General features: G+C 47.5%; 1 protein-coding gene across 1 annotated transcript in view; it reads right to left on the bottom strand.

Annotated features, from left to right (window-relative positions):
* Not11 (CCR4-NOT transcription complex subunit 11) overlaps positions 1-19,834 on the bottom strand; it is a 190,761-nt gene that overhangs the window by 42,382 nt on the left and 128,545 nt on the right. Inside the window, exons 5-6 of the mRNA XM_068388797.1 lie at positions 17,415-17,587; positions 6,135-6,270 (exon numbers count right to left, since the gene is read on the bottom strand). Of these exons, the coding sequence (XP_068244898.1) occupies positions 6,135-6,270; positions 17,415-17,587 (309 nt within the window). The remainder of the gene's footprint in view (positions 1-6,134; positions 6,271-17,414; positions 17,588-19,834) is intronic.

The following is a 19,834-nucleotide window of genomic DNA, read 5'->3' as shown; positions in this document are numbered from 1 at the left end:
CTGGTGGGCATGGAGGGGGACTGCCAATCCTAGCGTTTGTGGCCACAGCCGCTCCCTCTAGGATTCTTTCCTCCCCTAGATGACTTTTTGCCCTTCTTGTCCTTGACAGGAAAGGGCTTAGACACTTTTGTCTTCGCTGCAGCTGCTTTCTTCGTACTTTTGACAGGACGTGGTTGCTGGGTAGCTGGAGGTTTGTAGGGCCTCGATGTTAGGGCCCTTTGGAGGAGGGAATCCTGGTGGGACTTCCTCCACCTCTCAGCAGCCTGCTCCACATCCTTAGGCTCAAACAAATACTTACCGAGGACGGAAGAATGTCTGAGCCTGCAAACGTCAGTACTGGGGACCTTTTGATGGAATCTCTCAGCCACTGCGTCCCGTCGTTTCAAGATAGTGTTAGCCCACAAGCTCGAGACTTGGTGGGCTAGAAACTCGATGGTATGCATGCCTGAGAGCAAAAAGGTCTCCAAGGCCTTCCTGGTGCTTTCCTTGGACAGGTCCTCAGACCGCACCAGAATGCCCAGAGACCCTAGCCAGATGTCCAGCCACGAAGTAGCCTGCATGGCACACTTCGCTACCTTCTCCTGGCTGCTCAGGATCTCCGTTGCCGAATACGAGATCTGCCGGTTGTAGTCTCTCTCTAGAGGGATTCCCCTGGTAAGCTCTTCCAGAGAATGGTGCAAAGGAAGAGCTAAGCAAGTCTCCTCCAAGATTTCAAAGTACCTCCTCTGATGGACGCGAGGAGGCGGGAGGAGCTTGTTACCGGTGCTGGATCGGCTGGAGGAAGCTAGCTCAGAGAGCTGGCCTTCGACCTTGTCTCTGACACTCTTAACCCCCAGTGACCAGGGCAAAGCCGCACTGGCCCTCGAGGGTTTCTGAGTACCATAGACTCGGTCCAAGACTGTGTCCTTGCCCTCACAAGGAGTAATCTCTGGTTCCGGAAACCCATTGAGACTCCTCATGAGAGTCAGAACTTGATAGAACGCATGTTCTGTCTCCTGTCCCCAGAGGCTCTTCCTGGGGGGACTCACGGACGTTCTCCGAGGGTTTGGCTGGCTCCTGTCTAATCCTTGATGAAGACTTAGGCAAAGTCTTCAAGTCCTTCGGCTCCCACCTGGGAGGGATACAGGACTCCAGCAGTGATGGTGGAAGGCTCTTCTCAACCCCTACCTGAGAAGACTTCTCGGGGAGAGGTAGGGTTTCCCCCATTGGTGCAATGGGGGAATGACCCGCCTCACCTGACTCCCCGGAGGACGGGTAATCCTCGTCCGCAGGGGAGGGAGAGAAAGTCTGGGGGGGAGAGGGAACCTTCCTCAAGGACTTCCGAGGAGAAAGTTTTGCCCTTGGAGAAGTTACCACGGAAGGAACTCCTCTCTTCCTCTTCAGGGGAGACGAAGCCGCCATTGTTTTGTGACCAAGTTCAGAGAATACAGGCTTAAAAGCCTGCACGAGAGCTCTGACAATGGTACCAAACCAGGGCTGCTGACTGACAGTCGCGCTGTCAGTCACTCCGTCTGGAGGGAAGTGACCAAACGAGGGTTCGCCTGCAAAGATGCTGAAACAGAAGAAGAAGAGTCCTTGGACCTATCCGGAAACCTTCCCTCTTCCGACGAGTGCGCTGTTCTGCGCTTGCGGGGTGGGGAACGAGATGATGATGACCTGGCCGCGCGATGTCCTGCAGCCTCACGTGTGGGATCGCGCCTATGATTGCGTTGGTGATCGCGCTGCAAATCGCGCTGGTGGTCGCGCGAGGGCGCACAAGGGCGATGGCGAGGGCGCGCGGGCGAGCGATGACACGTGGTGACCTGAACAGGCAATGACAGGTGGCGCACAGGAGGCTGGATGAGCACTCGCGTGTGCAAAGGCGATTGTTCGCGCGCGCGTGGGCGTGGAGGATCTTGCCGAAGGGCCCGTGAGGGCGAAAACGTTGGGCGCGCACAGAAGAAATATCTCTAGCGCGCGGCGCGTGTATCTGTCTGAAGCAGTGGGCGAGGGCGCGCTTGCGCAACCTTGTGGGTGCGCGATGGCGCACAGGTGAGCGCTGGCGAGCAGGAGCAACTGGAACTACGCCCAGATCCGGAGATCGTAGGCGTGCCTGGCGTGCAGGAGATCGTGGGCGCGCATCAGGATGCGGGTGCACAGAAGTGTGCTGTCGATTTGGAGAGCACTGAAGCCCTGGTGAGCGCCTGTGCGCTAACTCAGGAGACTCCAGGGCTGTGTGCTGGCACGCTATATCAGCAGTTGTGCGCATGTGCGCAGTCGTGCGTTGAGGTATTGGAGAGCGCTGGAGGTCCGGTGAGCGCCTGTGCGCTATCTCTGGAACCTCCTTTGTGCGCTGACGCGCAGGAGAGCGCTGACGTGTAGGAGAGAGCTGTTGCGCTAAAACAGGAACCAGTGGCGAGCGCTTGCGCGCAGGTGAGCACTGGCGCGCTATTGCAGGAACTATTGCAGGAACTATTGCAGGGGCGCGCTGGGGCACAGGTGGTCGTGGGCACGCAGGGGAACCCTGGTGCGTAATAGCAGGATCAACAGCAAGTGCGCGCACACGCACAGGTGAGCGCTGGCGCGCTAAGACAGGAACATCTGCTGCAGGTCGTTGGCGCGCAGGGAGTACCTGGCGCTTAAGGGACTGAGACACAATCTTGTGCTCAAGTCCCTTATGTCCCGAAGGGACCGTTGCCTGTTTAATAACAGGGTGTGATGGCGCCCACAGCGCATCGGCAGCCAGGAATGGCGACGGCAGGTCAGCAGGTCTGGAGGGTGGAAGGTCGGCGTGTACTGTGTAAGGACGACCTTCCACCGAAGGAGATCGCGAACGATCTCCGGAGAGGTCCAAGGAGGTAGCTGGCAGGATCGGTGAACGACGACGAGGTTCTTCTGCGGAGGACTGCGAAGATGACGAGCCAAAGAGGCGCCTCCTAACACCCTTGTGAGGTGAAGGAAGACCTCTACGGCGAAAAGGAAGGCAAACTTTCCACCTTATACGCCCTCTGGGGGCTGTAGGGTCAGCAAGTTGACCATCAGCAGTCCTCCGAAGAGGAGTCTCTATGAGTGAACTCCCCCGAGGGGGAGAATCGCCAGCAGGAGAGACGGTAGGACTTAGTTCCTCCCTCGAAGGATGTTCGGAGGGGGAAACTAAGCCTTCAGCTACCACAGCAACATCAGGAGCAGAGGTTTGAGATAACACCTCAGAAGCCTCTGTCACAATAACGTCGACGATAGACAGAGGATCGATCTCTGCTACCGTCGGCGACTGTTTGACAGCTGCTCCCAACTTGATCATGTCAAAAGAGCTTCCTTGGAGAAAAACCCTGTAGCGCCAAGGAAGCCCAAAGCTGTAATAAATCATTATTATTAACAGATAAAGAAATATCTTCCTCCGGGGGAGGAGGAGGAGCTGCCTCGCTATGGGAGGCAACTCCCTCTCCCACACCCCGGGATCGGTCAACAGAACTACGGTCTACACTACCACTCGACAGCTTCTCGGGAGAAAATGATCGAGTGGGAGCTTCGGAGGAGGTTTGGGCAACGGAGGAAGAGTTCTTGGGATTTTCTCTTTTCAAAGAAACCTTTACAGGAGAAATATCCCGTTTGGACTTCTTCTTCCAGCGCCGAGAAAACCTTTCCCACTGGGAGGTAGACCACTCCCTACACTCACCACATATGTTAACACTATCACACCGTTGGCCCCTACAATGAGGACACAAGGTGTGGGGATCCATGTCGACCGCCGACATAAATGTGCCACAAGGGCGGTCAGGTAAACCAGGACAATTACGCATGATGGCAGAGGCCAATTTCACAAACACTCTGGAAAAAGAAAAAGCAAAGAAATATTAATAATGGCTGATCAACAAAAGTAAGGGTGAAAGCGGACATGTCCGACCGTCACCCGAGCCGATAGCAAAGTGAGCTAAATCACAGGTGTGTGTGAGGGGGGGAGGGTAGCAAGCTACCCCTCCCTACCCCCCCTAACTAGCGGTGGGGTAGTAAACCCTCGTTAAAAATCTAATGACTCGTTATTTCAGCTACACCGAAAGTAATTACCTATATTAAATAGCGTGGTTTGTATTTCAGTTACGGAAAAAATTATTTTTGAGGAAATATTTGTTCTATTAGTATACTTTCTTTAGATAAATATCGATCTATTATCAGAGATTAAATAAAACTAGCATACAGTCAAATTTACACTACGTAACACTCATGACAACCGATACAGACCCAGAAAATACTTTGTATTGTTACTTAATATTTTGATAATAGGAATACTAATACTAATCGTTAGCCTAGTGGAAGGAAATCACTGTACTGACCGGTCGCTTTCCACCGGTGATATGATGTCACCAAACATATAATACGAACTCGACAGATATTAAAACTTTTCTTAATGTATTTTCTACTGAAAATAGATACTGTATATTCACAATAAAAGAAAATAATAATTTACCAAGATAAATCAGTTTACTTTTATACAATAAAATTGGTTATTTTCAAGGAAATATTCGTCCTATTTCCGATGGACTTATGATGTCATCACCCTGAAAAATACGTCGTAAGGTCGAATCGTCAAAAGTTGCATATGTCGTAAGTCGAGAACTACTGGTATAGAAGAGTACTACCTGTATATAGAAAAGAAAAAAATAAGTTAAAAAGACAAAGATTAGTGGCAGTTCAAAGTAGGCTAGGAGGAAAAGCGATAACCACCACTCACCCTCCAAGCCAAAAGTAAAGTGAAGCACAGTCACAGGTGTGTGAGTGAAGCTACCCCCCTACCCCCGCTAACTAACGGGATGGGTAGTTACTCCTTGCTAAATTTTAATGGATCGTCCTTTCAGCTTCGCCGAAGTAATACCCCTAATAAATAGCGTAGGTTTGCATTCCAGTTACTGAACAAACAGGATTAACCCCACACCACACCAGAACCTAAAATTCCGGCAACGTAGGTCCAAGAGCTCTTAGTCCTACCATACACTCCCTGGGGAATGATGCAGAGGATTAAGCGTGGGAGTGGCAATAGCAGATGCACCCAATGGGCAGAAGGAAGAAGCAAAGCTCTCTTCCTCCCTCTCAAAACATACAAATGTCACTGCAAAGGAGACCATCACCTACACATGGCACATAGGAGGACTGCCAACAATCATGCACCTACCAGTAACATAGTGTGTGTGAATCTAATGTCGGTTTGGTCCATTGAGTGTCTTACTTCACAATCAGAACCAACAGCCAGTATTCACTTCCTGAGAGAAAAAGAACATGAGAAGTTTGCTTAAAGGCCCATGAGTACGTCCGTACCCAACGCAGCCAAAAACATAAGTGAAGAGACTTTGACTTTTGAGGGGGTGGGCAGGGCTCCTTGCCTTTGCTTCCTACCTGTCACTTAACTGCCCGTTAAACGATTCAATGGCTGTCCAGCTTTGCACTGAAAGCATACTCCCTACCTAAAGGAAAATGATTTGTATTCATGTAGAAACAAAGTTATAGTATTTTCTATTACTTCTGCACTCTTATTACCACCCATTCTACCTTTTTAGATATTAAAGGTTGTCATCATGATGTATTGAAAAAAATAATATGTTCACATGCTTCATTAAGTAAATACATTACTCTGTATTCCACCACTGTTCCTACTTTTACTTTTCCTCTTCCTTTTGGTTTTAAAATATGAACAGCTGACAGGTCATAACAAATAATGCATGTGCTGGAAATGATTGACCAATGACAATAAGCTATTTAACCTACTACCTGGTCATATGTTCTGGTTTTCAGCCTTTTAGGATTTTCTCAAATGCTTTCATTTCTAAGCTGCAGTTGCTTAATGCAGTACATTTTTTAATTAATATACTTATATAATTCTTTCTCTCTTTCTTTACTCTCCATTATTTCCTGTGTGATATTTATTTCATTAGTTACTGAAAGGATACACCAAAGCAATTTTGTGAATGAGAGTTGAATTTTTTATCAAAAAAAATTACTGTTTTAATATTAATTGAATAAAGAACAGTAGATACCTTTTTTTTTTGTTTCACTGCACAGTTCCATACAGTATTAAGAAAATACAAAAAAGCACAACGATGTATAAATTAATTACTAGTATATTACTTTGATTTCAAATCCAAAGAAAATAATGTACATATTACCTCATCTTCAGCAACATGTAAAGGCGGCGTTAATCTAATAATTTCAGGAGTAAAGTATTGCTGTGCTAAAGTTGGTTTTGGACCACTTAGTAATGCTTCACTGGTTCTCTTGACTTGACAAATTTCACTCAGTAGACTGAAATTAAAAACAAACAAGTAATAAAACATCTCATAAATCTACAAAAGAAACAATTTGATGACTACTGTATTTCATGATTACAGAAAAGAAACTGCCAGCCACAAAAAAAGATAAAACTCATTCACAAGGATAGAGTCTGCCCTCCTTAATCACTGGTATTAATTACATTTAGAGCCCTAACAGGGATAGCAAATTCAGCGGGTAATATGGAACCATAATGGGAAAAATGGAAATTTCAATAATAAAATTTATTCTTATACTCTTATGACGCTTCCCTCTTGAAACCTGGATTTATATCAGCGTTTACCCTTAACTAAGATTTACCGTTTTATTCCTTTCAATAGACCTAGGTGTGCACAGGAAGACCTGTGGTCTTACCACTTGTCTAACTTTCTCCAACATGCTGTGGACATCGCCCAAAGGGCCAGCTCAATTGCGGATCCCTTCGCATAGGAGCTCGTTGACGCTGGGATCTTCACTCGTCGAGGGAGAATGGAGTGAAAGGGACGCGATACCCTATGTAAGGACTCTCCCCTGGGGGAGAACTCAGCCTTAACTGATGAAGAAGTGGGTAAGGCAACGCCTGACTTTACTTTGCCCGCTAATGAGGTGATGCTGTTCCTTAGAACAGCGTTGTTCTGGTTGACAATGGTCAAGGGCTGGTTATCATGGCCTCTTGTGCATCTGGAGAGTGCTTGCCAGTAGTCACCTGTCAACATGCTGCTGATAGGGACTGCCGATTGCCTACAAATCGTTTATTGGATTGGCGTGATGGCGAACGGCAAGCAGCGAGCGAGCTGTCGGTGATCAGCAAATCAGTAATCTGTGAGCGGGAGATGGTGACTGGTCAGTCAGCGAGCAGTGAACGGCCATTGATCATTGGGTCGACTCAATGATCAGCGAATTGGTGATCGAAGAACCGAAGGTGAATGGTGACCCGTTAGATAAGTCCACGAACGGGTAACCATTGTTGAATGGCGAATGGCCATGTGCCAACGAGTCATTGAAAGATGAGTGACTAAGCGGTTGGAACTAGCTTGAGAGTGACAAGACGGAGTTCGCTGACAAACAGTTGGCGAGGAGAGTTGGTCAGACGATGGCCGTAAAGCTGGGGAGCAAGAGGACCGAGGAGAGTCTGAGGTCACAGGCAAATGGTGATCAGCGAGATGCCTATTGGCGATCGGAGATCAGCGAGCTGGAGATCAACGATTGGTGAAAGCATGAGCAGACAATCAGTGATCGGCAGGGTGATCAGTGATCACCGACTTGTGATTGGCGATCATTGAGCTTGCAACCGTTGAGCTGGCAAGGTAGGTTGGCCACCGATGTGCTGGCAACCATTGAGCTGGCCAAGTAGACTGGTAATAAATGAGATGGTGATCAGTGTGCTGACGATCGGAGCGCTACAAAATAGGCGAGCAGGGGTACGATCGGATAACCTGAGGAACAGCAGTATGGTTCGACAATCGACTAGTTGGTGATTGTTGAGCCAGAGACTGGCGATCAGTGCCCGGAGTTCTGAGAAGACGAGCGGAGTGCTGGCAATCGACAAACAGATGACTAACGTAAGGTTCGACGATCGGAGTGTTGAGCTAATGATTGGTGATCGGCAATCTGCGATTTTGGGGAGCACTAGCGATTGGTGAGCTAGGAAAAGCTGACTACCGGGGATCAGTGATCAGCGAGCTGACGATTGGCTATCGGTGAGGTGGGGATCAATGATTGACAAGACTGGAGGTCCATGATCGGAGGAAGATAAGCTAGCAATCAGCGATCGGCGATCGAAGAGCTAGCGATCAGCAGGCTGATGATTGCCTATCAGTGAAAGACACGCTAGCAATCGGTGAGCGGCACACTAGCGATCGGTGTTCCGTGAGCTAAAGATCAGTAGGCAAAATATTGGCAAAAGTGACAACAGAATAGTCAGGGTTCAGGTAAATATTCCTCATCTAAAAGAAAGTTATAAAAAAGCTAAACCACACACAGAGTAATTAGATAAAACTGAAGGAATACACCAATAATTTAGAATACACCAAAACAGGGAGCATAAATACACAATGGGACTCCTTTGTAGAAATATATAAAGAAAAAAGGGCTAAATGTATAGCGCATAGAAAAATTTTACCAAATGGAACTCCACAACCTAGGTGGTTCAACAGAGAAATAGCCAATGCAATAAGAAGTAGAGATAGGAAGCATAAATCAATGGGTCCACAGCCATCAATTCATGAAATTTCCGAGCACAAGAAGTTGAACCGAAAAGTAGATAAATTAGTTAGAGTGGCTTCAGTTAGTAAGGAAAACCCAAAAGGATTTTTTGCATATACAAACAGTAGAAAGCCAATCAAAAACAACATTAGCCCATTAAGAGACTCGGAGGGTAATCTTATGAAACAAACGAACTAATGAATGCATATTTCACAACTGTATTCACTTGGGAAGAATCAACGACCCTCCCCGAACCAGCTATCAAACATGAAGGGCCACAACGATTAAACAGAATCACCTTTACAATGGATGATGTCAAAAAGAAAATAAAAGGACTCAGTAAGTCTAAGGAGCCAGGTCCAGATGATATTCATACTAGAGAGATTAGAGAATTAGAAGAAATAACCCCATACTTTTACATAAACATTCTGAAAGACAGCCAACAAACGAAAGGCACCAAAAGGATGGAAACTACACAATGTTCCTCCAATCTACAAGAAGAGACCAAAAGAATCTGGTAACTACAGACCTGTGTGTCTAACTTCAGTGCCTTGCAAAATTTTTGAATCAAATATAGTAGATTCAATAGTAGAACATATAGAGAAAAGCAATCATCTGATAGGCAGCCAACATGGTTTTAGACAAAAGACACATCTGTTGGAATTGTTTCCATAACATGTTTAGTATTTTTGACAAAAGCAGGGTAATAGATGTCATAGACCTAGATTTTTAAAAGGCTTTTGACAAAGTTCCTCATAAAAAATTAATGGTCAAAATTAGAGCACTTGCTATCATTGACGAGCCAGCTGAATGGATCGAAAATTGGCTAACAAACAGAAAACATTGAGTTATAATCAATGGAGAAGCTTCAGAGTGGGCAGCTATTACAACCGGAGTACCCCAAGGATCCTTCGCCCATTGTTATTTCTGATCTACATCAATGACATAGATTTAGGATAAACTAGTAGAATAGCCAAATTTGCCGATGACACTAAACTAGGCATAAATGCTGCGAACTCAGAAGACATAGAAGCCTTAAAGGTTTTAGTTGTTTAAACGCCAATAATGAATGGCACAGGCAAGGGAAAGTGACATTGCCTTATCAAGCAGGACAATACACTAGAGACTGACCATATATACATATGATCAGCACCTAAGACCCCTCTCCACCCAAGCTAGGACCAAGGAGGGCCAGGCAATAACTGCTGATGATTCAGCAGATAGACCTATAGGCTTCCCTAAACCCTCATACTTAGCTCACATGGATGGTGAAGTTACAGCGCCAAAGGAACTAACGAGTTTGAGCGAAACTCAAACCCCAGTGTGGAGTTCACCAGTCAGGGACGTTACCGCATCGGCCAACACAATCCAAAAGAGGATCTAATGAAACTAGGAGAATGTTCCAGAAAAGGACAAATGCCTTTCAACTGTGGGAAATGTAAAGTCATGCATATAGGTTCTAGTAACCTATGAAATATAAAGTGTGGACCATGGGGAAGACCTCGGTATTATTATCAGCAAAGATTTGAAGTTCACCAAACAGAACATAAAAGCTGAAAAGAAAGCACTAGGTTACATAAAGATAAAATTCAAATACCAAAACAAAGACACTATACTACAGCTATACACATCACTAGTAAGACCCCATATCTAGAATACGGAGTCCAATCTTGGCTCCAAGTATTATGGTCGTCGTATGCGGACATCCGCTAACACTATGTAGATGTATGCAGCCACTGTGTAAGCCAGCAGGGGTAATAAGGATATACACAATGATAATTAATCCATGTTTTAACATTGTTGCTGATCTTCCTAATCGGGTAGTTGAGTCAGTAGAACTTCAAAAGTTCAAAGTTGGAGCAAATGTTTTTATGTTGACCAGGCTGACATGAGTCTTTTTATAGTTTATATATGACATATCTGTTTTTGACGTTGTTAGTAGTTTATATAGGACATATCTGTTTTGACGTTTTTACTGTTTTAGAATAATTTATTGTTAACTTGTTCTCATCATCTATTTATTTCCTTATTTCCTTTCCTCACTGGGTTATTTTTCCCTATTGGAGCCCTTGGGCTTATAGCATCTTGCTTTTCCAACTAGGGTTGTAGCTTGGCTAGTAATAATAATAATAATAATTAGCGCTGAGCTAAGTGAATTACTGTACTGTGTTTCATACTCTATAATTCTTTAAAATGGCATCTCTTTAGTTGGCTGCACATAAGGGACACCAAGGATGGTCAATATCACAAATCTTAAGTAATTTTTATTTTTCCTAACAGTACTTATCTCTAACTACTTTCTTAGGAGTATCTGGGATCTCCTCCCATCCGACCAGAATTTTGTGTAGTTTACCCTATTCCCGTTCTCTATGCGGGGTAGTCTCTGGCGGAGTGATACGCGCCCAGAGACGACCCGGGGTCAGAGAGCATGCTTTCTCAGGTCTCGCTCCTCAGTAGGTTTGGTAGAAAGAGGATCTCCTCTCTCTATTAAGTCCTGTAAGGCACTCGGGGAAGGATGGGTGGGCCATAACCCGAAAGTAGTTCAAGGTAAGTACTGTTAGGAAAAATACAAATTACTTAAAATTTGTGATTTGTTCCAACACGGAGTACTCACCTCGAACTACATTCTTAGGAGGCTTATACCTTAGGAGATGGGAGTGTACTGCAGGACTCAAGAGACCGGGATGATGGAAGCAACAAGGGGGAAACCAAGATAGGGGGCTAGGTTCCGCTGACCCACCGATAGAAAACACTCGAAATAGGGAAAACTACCCAAAAAACTAACTTAGTGTCTAAGTGGCTTACCTCTGTAAAAAACGCCTTGGAGATGTATTCCTTCACTGACGATGTATCCCATGGTAGTTAAAGGTCTTCCGAGTCATTTTAGGGAAGGTAATTAGGTAACAGGGGGGGATAGGAAAAGGAACCTGTGTCTCTTGGACTTACTGCCCGTGGGTTCCCTGGGGCTATACCTTTAAATCTTCTGAAGCACTGAAATGACGGGACCGAGGGAGAATCCGTCCAGGACCTCCTCGAGCATTCCTTCAAGTAGTGAGCTGTGAAGGTTGACTGATTGGTCCAAGTACCAGCCCTCAGGATTTGGCCGACTGCCATGTTCTTCTCAAAGGCCAGAGAGGAACTCAGACCTCTGATGTTGTGGGGTCTGGGTTTACCTGGAATAGGAATTCCTACACTACTGTAAGCTCTCCTGATCACTTGCCGTAACCAGAAGGAGATCGTGTTCTTGGATACCGGTTTCTTCACCAATCCTGAAGAAACAAACAGATTCCTGACTTCGGGCCTCAGCCTGGCCGTCCTCTCCAAGTACTTCCGTACTGCTCTGACAGGGCACAGCCGCAAGTCCTTGGGGTTGTCTGAACGTGGGATTGCCGGCACCGAGAACCCTTCAAACTCGGGGTCCCAGACTGCTGGGTTCTGGGTCTTGGCCACGAAGGATGGTACGAACTTGAAGGTAGCTTCACGCCAACCCTTCGAGTATGACACCTGGTATGAAAGTCCATGAAGTTCCCCTACTCGTTTTGCCGAAGCTAGTGCCAACAGAAAAACTGTCTTGAGGGTGAGTTCTTTGTCTAGGATGTCCTTTAAGGGTTTGAAGGGAGGCTCTGACAGCATCTTCAGGACCCTAGCCACGTCCCACTGGGGCACTCTAACCACTTGCGGAAGGCATGATTGCTCAAAGCTCTTGATGAGCATTAAGATGTGTCTGGAGGAACCTAGTTCGATGCCCTTCAGGAGGAAGACTGGACCTAGGGCTGCTCGAACTCCTTTAATGGTTGGGATGGACATGATTTCCTAGTCCCTGAGATAGACCAAGAAGTCGGCTATCTCCGGGATAGAGGCTCTCAACGGCTTGATATTCTTAGCGGCGCACCACTTCGTGAAGGTAGCCCATTTTGCCTGGTACACAGCGGCCGAAGACCGTCTCAGGTAACCCGACATCCTCGTTGCGGTCTTCGCCGAATAGCCTTCCTTCCTCAGGAGACGCTCGATAACCTCCACGCGTGAAGGCAGAGGGACCGAGGGTTTTCGTGGAACCTTTGAAAGTGTGGTTGCCGGAGAAGGTCTGACCTGTCCGGAAGGGGTCAAGGTGGAAGGCGGGGCAGTTCCTTTCGGTCCGCGAACCACTCTCTCTCCGGCCACCAGGGCGTTACCAAAGTTATCCACAGGTTGCTCGCTCTCCTCACTCTGTTGAGGACTTGTCTGAACATTCCGAAGGGAGGGAAGGCGTACACGTCGAGGTTGTCCCAGCGATGCTGGAAGGCGTCCTCAAACGCTGCTCCCGGGTCTGGCACAGGAGAACAAAACACGGGGAGCTGTGCGTTTAGTCTCGTGGCGAAGAGGTCTATTACCGGGGAGCCCCACTTCTGGATCAGAGTCTTGGCTACTTCTGGGTGAAAGGACTACTCGGACCCCACCACCTTACCCACCCTGCTGAGGCCGTCGGCTAGGACGTTCCTTTTCCCTGGAATGAACCTGGCCGAGATCCTGATCTGCTCCCTTTCGGCCCATTCCAGAAATTCCAATGTGAGGCCGCACAACTCCTTTGATTTTAGTCCTCCCTGCTTCTTTATGTAGGCTACTATGGTGGCATTGTCGCACATCAACGCCACGGTGTTTCCCCGGAGCTTCTGGACGAACTCCAGACACGCCCTTTGTACTGCCATCATTTCCAGTACATTGATGTGCAGGTTTTTCTCCTCGGCTCCCCACCTTCCTCTCGCTGTACTGTCGAGGAGGTGAGCACCCCAACCCTCCTTGGAGGCATCCATGAAGAGGAGCATCTCCGGAGGGTCGGCCGCGAAGGGCATCCCCTTGAGGGTGTTTGAAGTGTCGAGCCACAACTCGAGGACCTCCTTCGTTTCCGTGGTCACCGGAACTACTTTGTGAGGGGAGTCTCTCTGGTTCCAGGCTTCTTTCAGGTTCCAATGAACTCCCCTGAGCTTGAGTCTCCCTTGAGGGACTAGCTTCTCCAATGACACGATGTGACCTATCAGTCTCTACCAGTCCTTGGCCCTCCTGGGCTGACCCAACAGAAAGGGCCGTAGGATCTGGCTCAGGTTGTCTAGTCTCTCCGCAGAAGGGAATGCTCTCGCCAACCGGGAGTCCAGGACCATCCCAAGGTAGGTCATCCTGGTGGAGGGTATCAATTGGGACTTCTCCAGGTTGATGGTGATACCCAGGACGTTGCAGAACTGCAGGAGCTTCGCGCCTTGCCCCCTCAGTACTTCCCTTGAGTCTGAAAGCAACAACCAGTCGTCTAGATACCGAATCAGGCGGATGCCCTGTTCGTGTGCCCAGGCTGAGACTGTCGTGAAGATCCTCGTGAAGACCTGAGGGGCTGTGGATAGACCGAAGCAGAGGGTCTTGAACTGCAACGTTTGGGTACCCCATTTCACCCTTAGATACTTCCAGCTGGAGGGGTGGACAGGGATCTGGAAGTATGCGTCCTTGAGGTCTATCGACATCATGAAGTCTCCTTCCCTCAAGGCCGCTAGGACCAACTTCGGAGTGTCCATCTTGAAGTCGGTTTAGCACACGAACTTGTTGAGGGCTGAGAGGTCTATGACTGGTCTCCAGTCCCCTGTCGCTTTCTCCACCTGGGTTCTTGACTGGCTCCATTGCCCCTTTCGCTAGCTTAGCAGAGACTTCTTCTTGTAGGGCTGTCCTTCTCAGGGGGTCTTTCGGGGCCAACCATTCTGCCTGTAGATCTGGTATCAGAGGTGGGGGTTTCGCCAGGAAGGGCAATCTGTATCCTTCCTTCAGGACCGTCATGGTCCACGGATCCGACCCGTGGTCCCGCCATGCTTGCCAAGAATTTCTGAGGCATCCCCCCACCTGAGGTTTCGGCAGGAGTAGGGGGCCTACCTCCCTATCTCCTTCGGGAGGAACGGCCCGATAGCCCTCTTCTGGAGGCCGAATAGGAGGGCCTGAATGTTGACTGTGTGGTTGAAGATCCCCTTCGGGAGGGCTGTGAAGGCTGCTGCCAGGATGTAGTAGGAGTGTCTCTCCTGGGCTGGCTAGGTGAGGCGCGAGGAGGAAGAGGGACGTCCGAAGGAGGTCTCCTATGGGTGGATCTTCTTGCTGGAGGAGGTCTCGGTTCCCCCACATCCTTTAGCTTTCTCACCCTCTCCATCGCTTCCTCTACTTTCTTGAGGGGGAAGACAGTCTCGCCCCACAGTGGAAGACTCCTCAAGGACCTCGCCTCTCTGTCGGGGAGCCGCCTTACCAGTTTGCTGAGTACAGTGTCCCTTTTCCTCAGTATCCAGTTGGCGGTTTGCATAATCGACTGATAGGACAGGAACTTCAGGGCCTTACCCCCCGAGCTAATCAGCTCTTTCAGCAGGGCCTGATTTTCTGGAACCGCTAGGTCGTGCGAGGATTGGAACGCTACCAGAGTGGCGGCCCACCAATCCAGCCAGGATGACACATGCACCAGGTCCCTGGACAACTCCTCCATCATGGCGGTCTCCGCTGGCGAAAAACAAACCAGGGCTGTGGCCGCCCTTTCTTCTGCTGCGCCTTGTCCCAAGATGGCGACTGCTGGTTCTACTGCGCAGGGTCCCGCGCGGTGTCCTTCCGGGAGGTAGAACCGCGACTGAGTCTTCAGGCCCTGGAGAAGTTTAGAGGCGCTCTGGTTCTTGGGGGCCTCCGCATGGTTGGCCACTACCTTGCTCACATGTGCCAATCCCAGCTTCACGTCTCTAGCCACCGGGAGAGCTAGTGAGGGCTTCTGTTGAACGGGTACATCCACCATCCTGTTGAGGCTCGAAAGCCAGAACTCGTCAGACGAGGGCTACGGTTCATCCACCCTATGGTGCCGTCGAATGAGGCCTATGACTCTACAGTATGCGGAAACCTCCGCTGAAGAGCCTTCTTCCCCATCCTCTTTCTTGTCCGTGGGGGGTCCTAGTTCTCATGATGAAGGACCTCCGATGGGGGGGAGACGTACCAGGAGGTGTCATACTCTTGGAGTGGTCCGATTCCCTCGCTACAGGCCGTAGGACGGGCATCGCCGCTGGGACGGAGGTCTCCATCCTTGATTTCTCCCTTCTTCTGGAGGACCAGGGGTCTGCGGGCTTGCCCGTCGAGGAAAAGAACCTCTCCCGTTTTGGAAGTCTCCTTGGAGATCTCGAAGGGGGGACGCGGCTGCCAGGCCGAAGGGGCGACTCTCCCCGCTGGGCGGGTGGAGTCGGAACCTTCGCGGTCCTATGCCTGTCCCTCGTCGTCTGATGAGACGAGATCCTCCATCGGTCAAATCTGCTTCCGTCGATGAAACCTACTGGTGAGCGGGGTCTAGGGAGCCATCCCGAGGTGCCCGCGACGGCTGCCGCCCCCAGGAGTTGGCTACATGGGATGGAAACCCGCACCCATTCTTCCTCCGGCGAAAGACTTCTCCTGAACTTCCTCCTGGGGGAACTTGGACGTCTATCCACGTGGCGGGGTCTTGAACTCGAGCGCGAATGTGAACTTCTCCTGCGAGACCTATCCCGTCGCCTTCTATGGTCTATCGGGGCTCCTTCATCTGACGAGTAGGAGTAGGCCTCAACCGAGGAAGCCGAAGACCTGTAGGGCCGCGTTGGAGGGTCCGAAAGTAGACGTGTCGTTATTGGTTCTGCATGGGGCCCGGTCGACAACGCAGGCTCCATAAAAACCGCTGGGAACGATGCTGACGGTGTTGGAGGGGAGCGGGGGAGCTCCTCGTTGGGGAACCAGGCCTTAAACTCCTCTTCCATTCTGTGGGTTGATCTGAAGGGCGTCTTGGGAGGCGCCCACACGAAGGCGTCTGATGGCGGCGAGTCGTCCTTCTCGGTGGCACCCTCGGCTGCTGACGCACCTGAAAAGCCCGCCTAAGAGGTGGGAGAAGATACTGCTGCTGTTTTTCCCACATAGGATCGTCCGAAGATACGGGGCCTGCTTTGTCCAGGGCCCAGTCCCCCGAAAACACACCCGCCCCTCCCTCAGGCCCCCCACTTGCCTGGACAGACGACACAATACCACGTCTGGTAATTCAGACTCCTGGGGAAGGGCCACCGGCCGCTTCCCCGCAACAGACTTACCTCGACCCCTACTCTGGGTAGGGGGAGAAGGCAGAGAAGCTCTATCAGACGGGAAGCCGGGCGAAGCGAGAGGCGAAGAGACATTGGGCTTCCTAGGAGACCGTCAAGAGGCTTTCTTCTTTTTCGTGCCGTAACGCACCCACTGCACTTCATTCCAGGACTCGCACTCCGGACACGTGGCTGTAGGGAAACACACTCTGCCCCTACACGACGAACACAAGGAGTGCGGGTCAACTTCCGGTTTTGAGAGAAAAGCGCCACACGATTTGCCGGCCATAAGCCCAGGGCAACGACGGGGTGCTCCATAAAGCACTAGCAATATACCGCGAGACACAGGAACACAGAGGGAAAGGAAGGAAAGCACACAAAGGGATCAGGGACACAAAGGGTCGCACTGGGTTAAGAGAGAGCGCCGGTGTGTTAACGCCGACGCGACCAGAAACTTACTGAGGAGCGAGACCTGAGAAAGCATGCTCTCTGACCCCGGGTCGTCTCTGGGCGTGTATCACTCCGCCAGAGACTACCCCGCATATAGAACGGGAATAGGGTAAACTACACAAAATTCTGGTCGGATGGGAGGAGATCCCAGATACTCCTAAGAAAGTAGTTCGAGGTAAGTACTCCGTGTTGGAACAAACGTAGATTAAGAGAGTGGACTGTACATATAGGTCAATTAAACATTCTGTATTCTGAAAAACTATCGTACCTACTAGAACCAACCTCAACATTCATTAAAATAAGAGTAACATTTTCAGTATCGGTAATTGTCTTTTATCTTGAAAAATAAAGCCAAAGTACAACCTAATACAGTACCTTAAATAAAGTACACTATGTGGAAGAGAATCATAAACCTACCCAGGTGTAGACAGTGCTTGAGGATGGGAATAAACAACAGGAACAGCACTCTTTGCAGTGCAAGGGCGATCAGCGAGGACTTCGGTCAAGTTCATTTTAAGGGCAGTTGTGTCTACAGGAGGGTGATTAGAAACATCAAGATTCATTATCTGAGCAGCTGTTCTTTTCAATAACTGTAAGAAAGAAAAGTTATTATAATAAATAGGTTTCATTTTGAATTATCAATTCATGGTAAACTGCAACAGAACAGGTAAATATTTCATTTGTATATTAATTTTAAAGACTGTAATATGACTATGAAAATAAATAATTTTCAAGCTAAATTTTATATAGCCAGTACCTCTAAGTACTTAGTACATTACTGTATATGAAAATCTGTTTACTACACAAAAGTTTTTCCATAGAAACAATAGAATCATATATACGCCTATACCACAGTCAGCAATGTTCCTAGGGTTACCAGCATTTTATCTACCAGACAGAAGAATAAAAGGGTAACTTTACTACAACTCCACCCTCTAGATTCTCAAGGCTCATGTGGCAGGATGGGCAACATTCATTATATGATTAATGGATCTGTAAAAGATAAATTTTAAAAGTAATTTGTATTTTGCCCTGCTATACAAACTTGAGTCCATTAAAAAGAGATGATTTAAACATGAACTGGAATGGTTCGCTGATTTCATGAGGTAAATACCATTAAATGGTGAATCTTTGCTACCAGCTCCCTCAAAAAAAGCCATGGTAGACCTACCTGAGAGACCTAAGGAAGCTCAAGACTTCTGTTTGTCAAACTCCTTGCCAGCGGTATCACGGAGAAGGCCAAACAGACTCAAACATCCGATGAGGTGTGGAGAACACTGGGGGAACCTCAAATGCCACCAAAACATGAAAAGCCTGCTGATGTAGATCCAAACGCTCCTTACTCCTGACACACTCCCCAGGGACCAAGCCAGGGGCATATGTGCAGGGCCAGTAGCAGAAGACACACCTACTGAGGCGACGGAAGTGCAAGATTTCTGTTATGTCTTCTTGGGCATTGCCAAACCAGACCTAAGAGAATGCTTAGCTCTCTTCTTCCCCCTCATGACATACACATCCCACTGCACAGGAGGCCATAACCTAAATTAAGCATACGGGGATGATTACAAACAATCATGGCCCCTACATGACAGAGAGAGAGAGCATGATCTAAGGCTGCTTTGTACATAAACCAGTTGCAATGTCCACCCTTTCCTCAGCAAGTACAAATCTCTTGCTTCACATCAATGACAGCAATCAGCAGCCAGCATTCACCTCTTGCAAGAAAAAGAAAATGAGAAAGTTGGGTTAAGGACACAACGGTACATCCATATAGGTTGCAGCCGAAAATCGAAGAGGCTCTAGAACATTAACAAATTCCACTGCCATTTCTATTTGCACTAAAATCATCTCCCTATTCAAAGGATGAAAGGTTTGTGTATACAGAGGAACAAATTTGTTTTCTGCTGCTATTTAGGGGGGGGGGGGGTTGCCAAGATACTATAGGTTCCAAAGGGTTTTACTACAGTACATCTGTAATGCTCATTACAGAGTCCAGAACCAATTATTTAGATACAGTAATTAAATGTCTGTAAAACATAAAGTAAAAAAAATCATGTGAAGCAATCTGGGAACGCATATAAGACTAAGCTTGGAATAGCACACTTATCTTCAACATGATGTATGAAGTAAATGTGCAACAGAAAAGTACAAAAAATAGGAACTATTAAATTTATTAAGATGCCATTATCACTACTCAACTACTGCATAATATAAGGGCTAAAAATGTCAAAGGAGCAAATTATGAATCCTGTATATAAGATGTGGACCATAACTGTGGGCCAATTAATGGATTAGAACTTGCACTAAAATTTTCCACATCACATGTAATTAGCAGACCTCATCAGTTTTTAAGACAAAAATTAATAGCTGTAATAGAAGTAAAATCCAGGATAATTATGGACTTTATGATCTCTAGGATACGTTTCTAATATTTTTTCACAAATCCTTTTTCCCAATACATCAAAATGAATGTAGAATTCATGCTATCAATCAATTAATTAGTATTAAAAATACAAAAAAATACAAATTTTATATAATTTGTATTTTTCCTAGCTACACATACCTACTATGCATTTATGTCCAAAAATAGTGTTTTTCTTAATATCTCCATTACTAATTACTTGATCAGAATGGTACTTTGACAAAGCACTCTATAGACCACCCCCGAATTTTTTATACTATAATTCATATTCAAACTTGAAATTAAAGTGTTTACTCTAGTAATAATAAATCCTAGGTCAAGTGAATTATATATATATATATATATATATATATATATATATATATATATATATATATACATTTATATATATACATATATATACAGTATATGTATA

Source organism: Palaemon carinicauda, chromosome 1 (assembly GCF_036898095.1).
Source record: "Palaemon carinicauda isolate YSFRI2023 chromosome 1, ASM3689809v2, whole genome shotgun sequence".
Lineage (NCBI taxonomy): Eukaryota > Metazoa > Arthropoda > Malacostraca > Decapoda > Palaemonidae > Palaemon > Palaemon carinicauda.
Note: the sequence above shows the minus strand (reverse complement) of the source record. Positions and strands in the feature narration are given on the sequence as shown.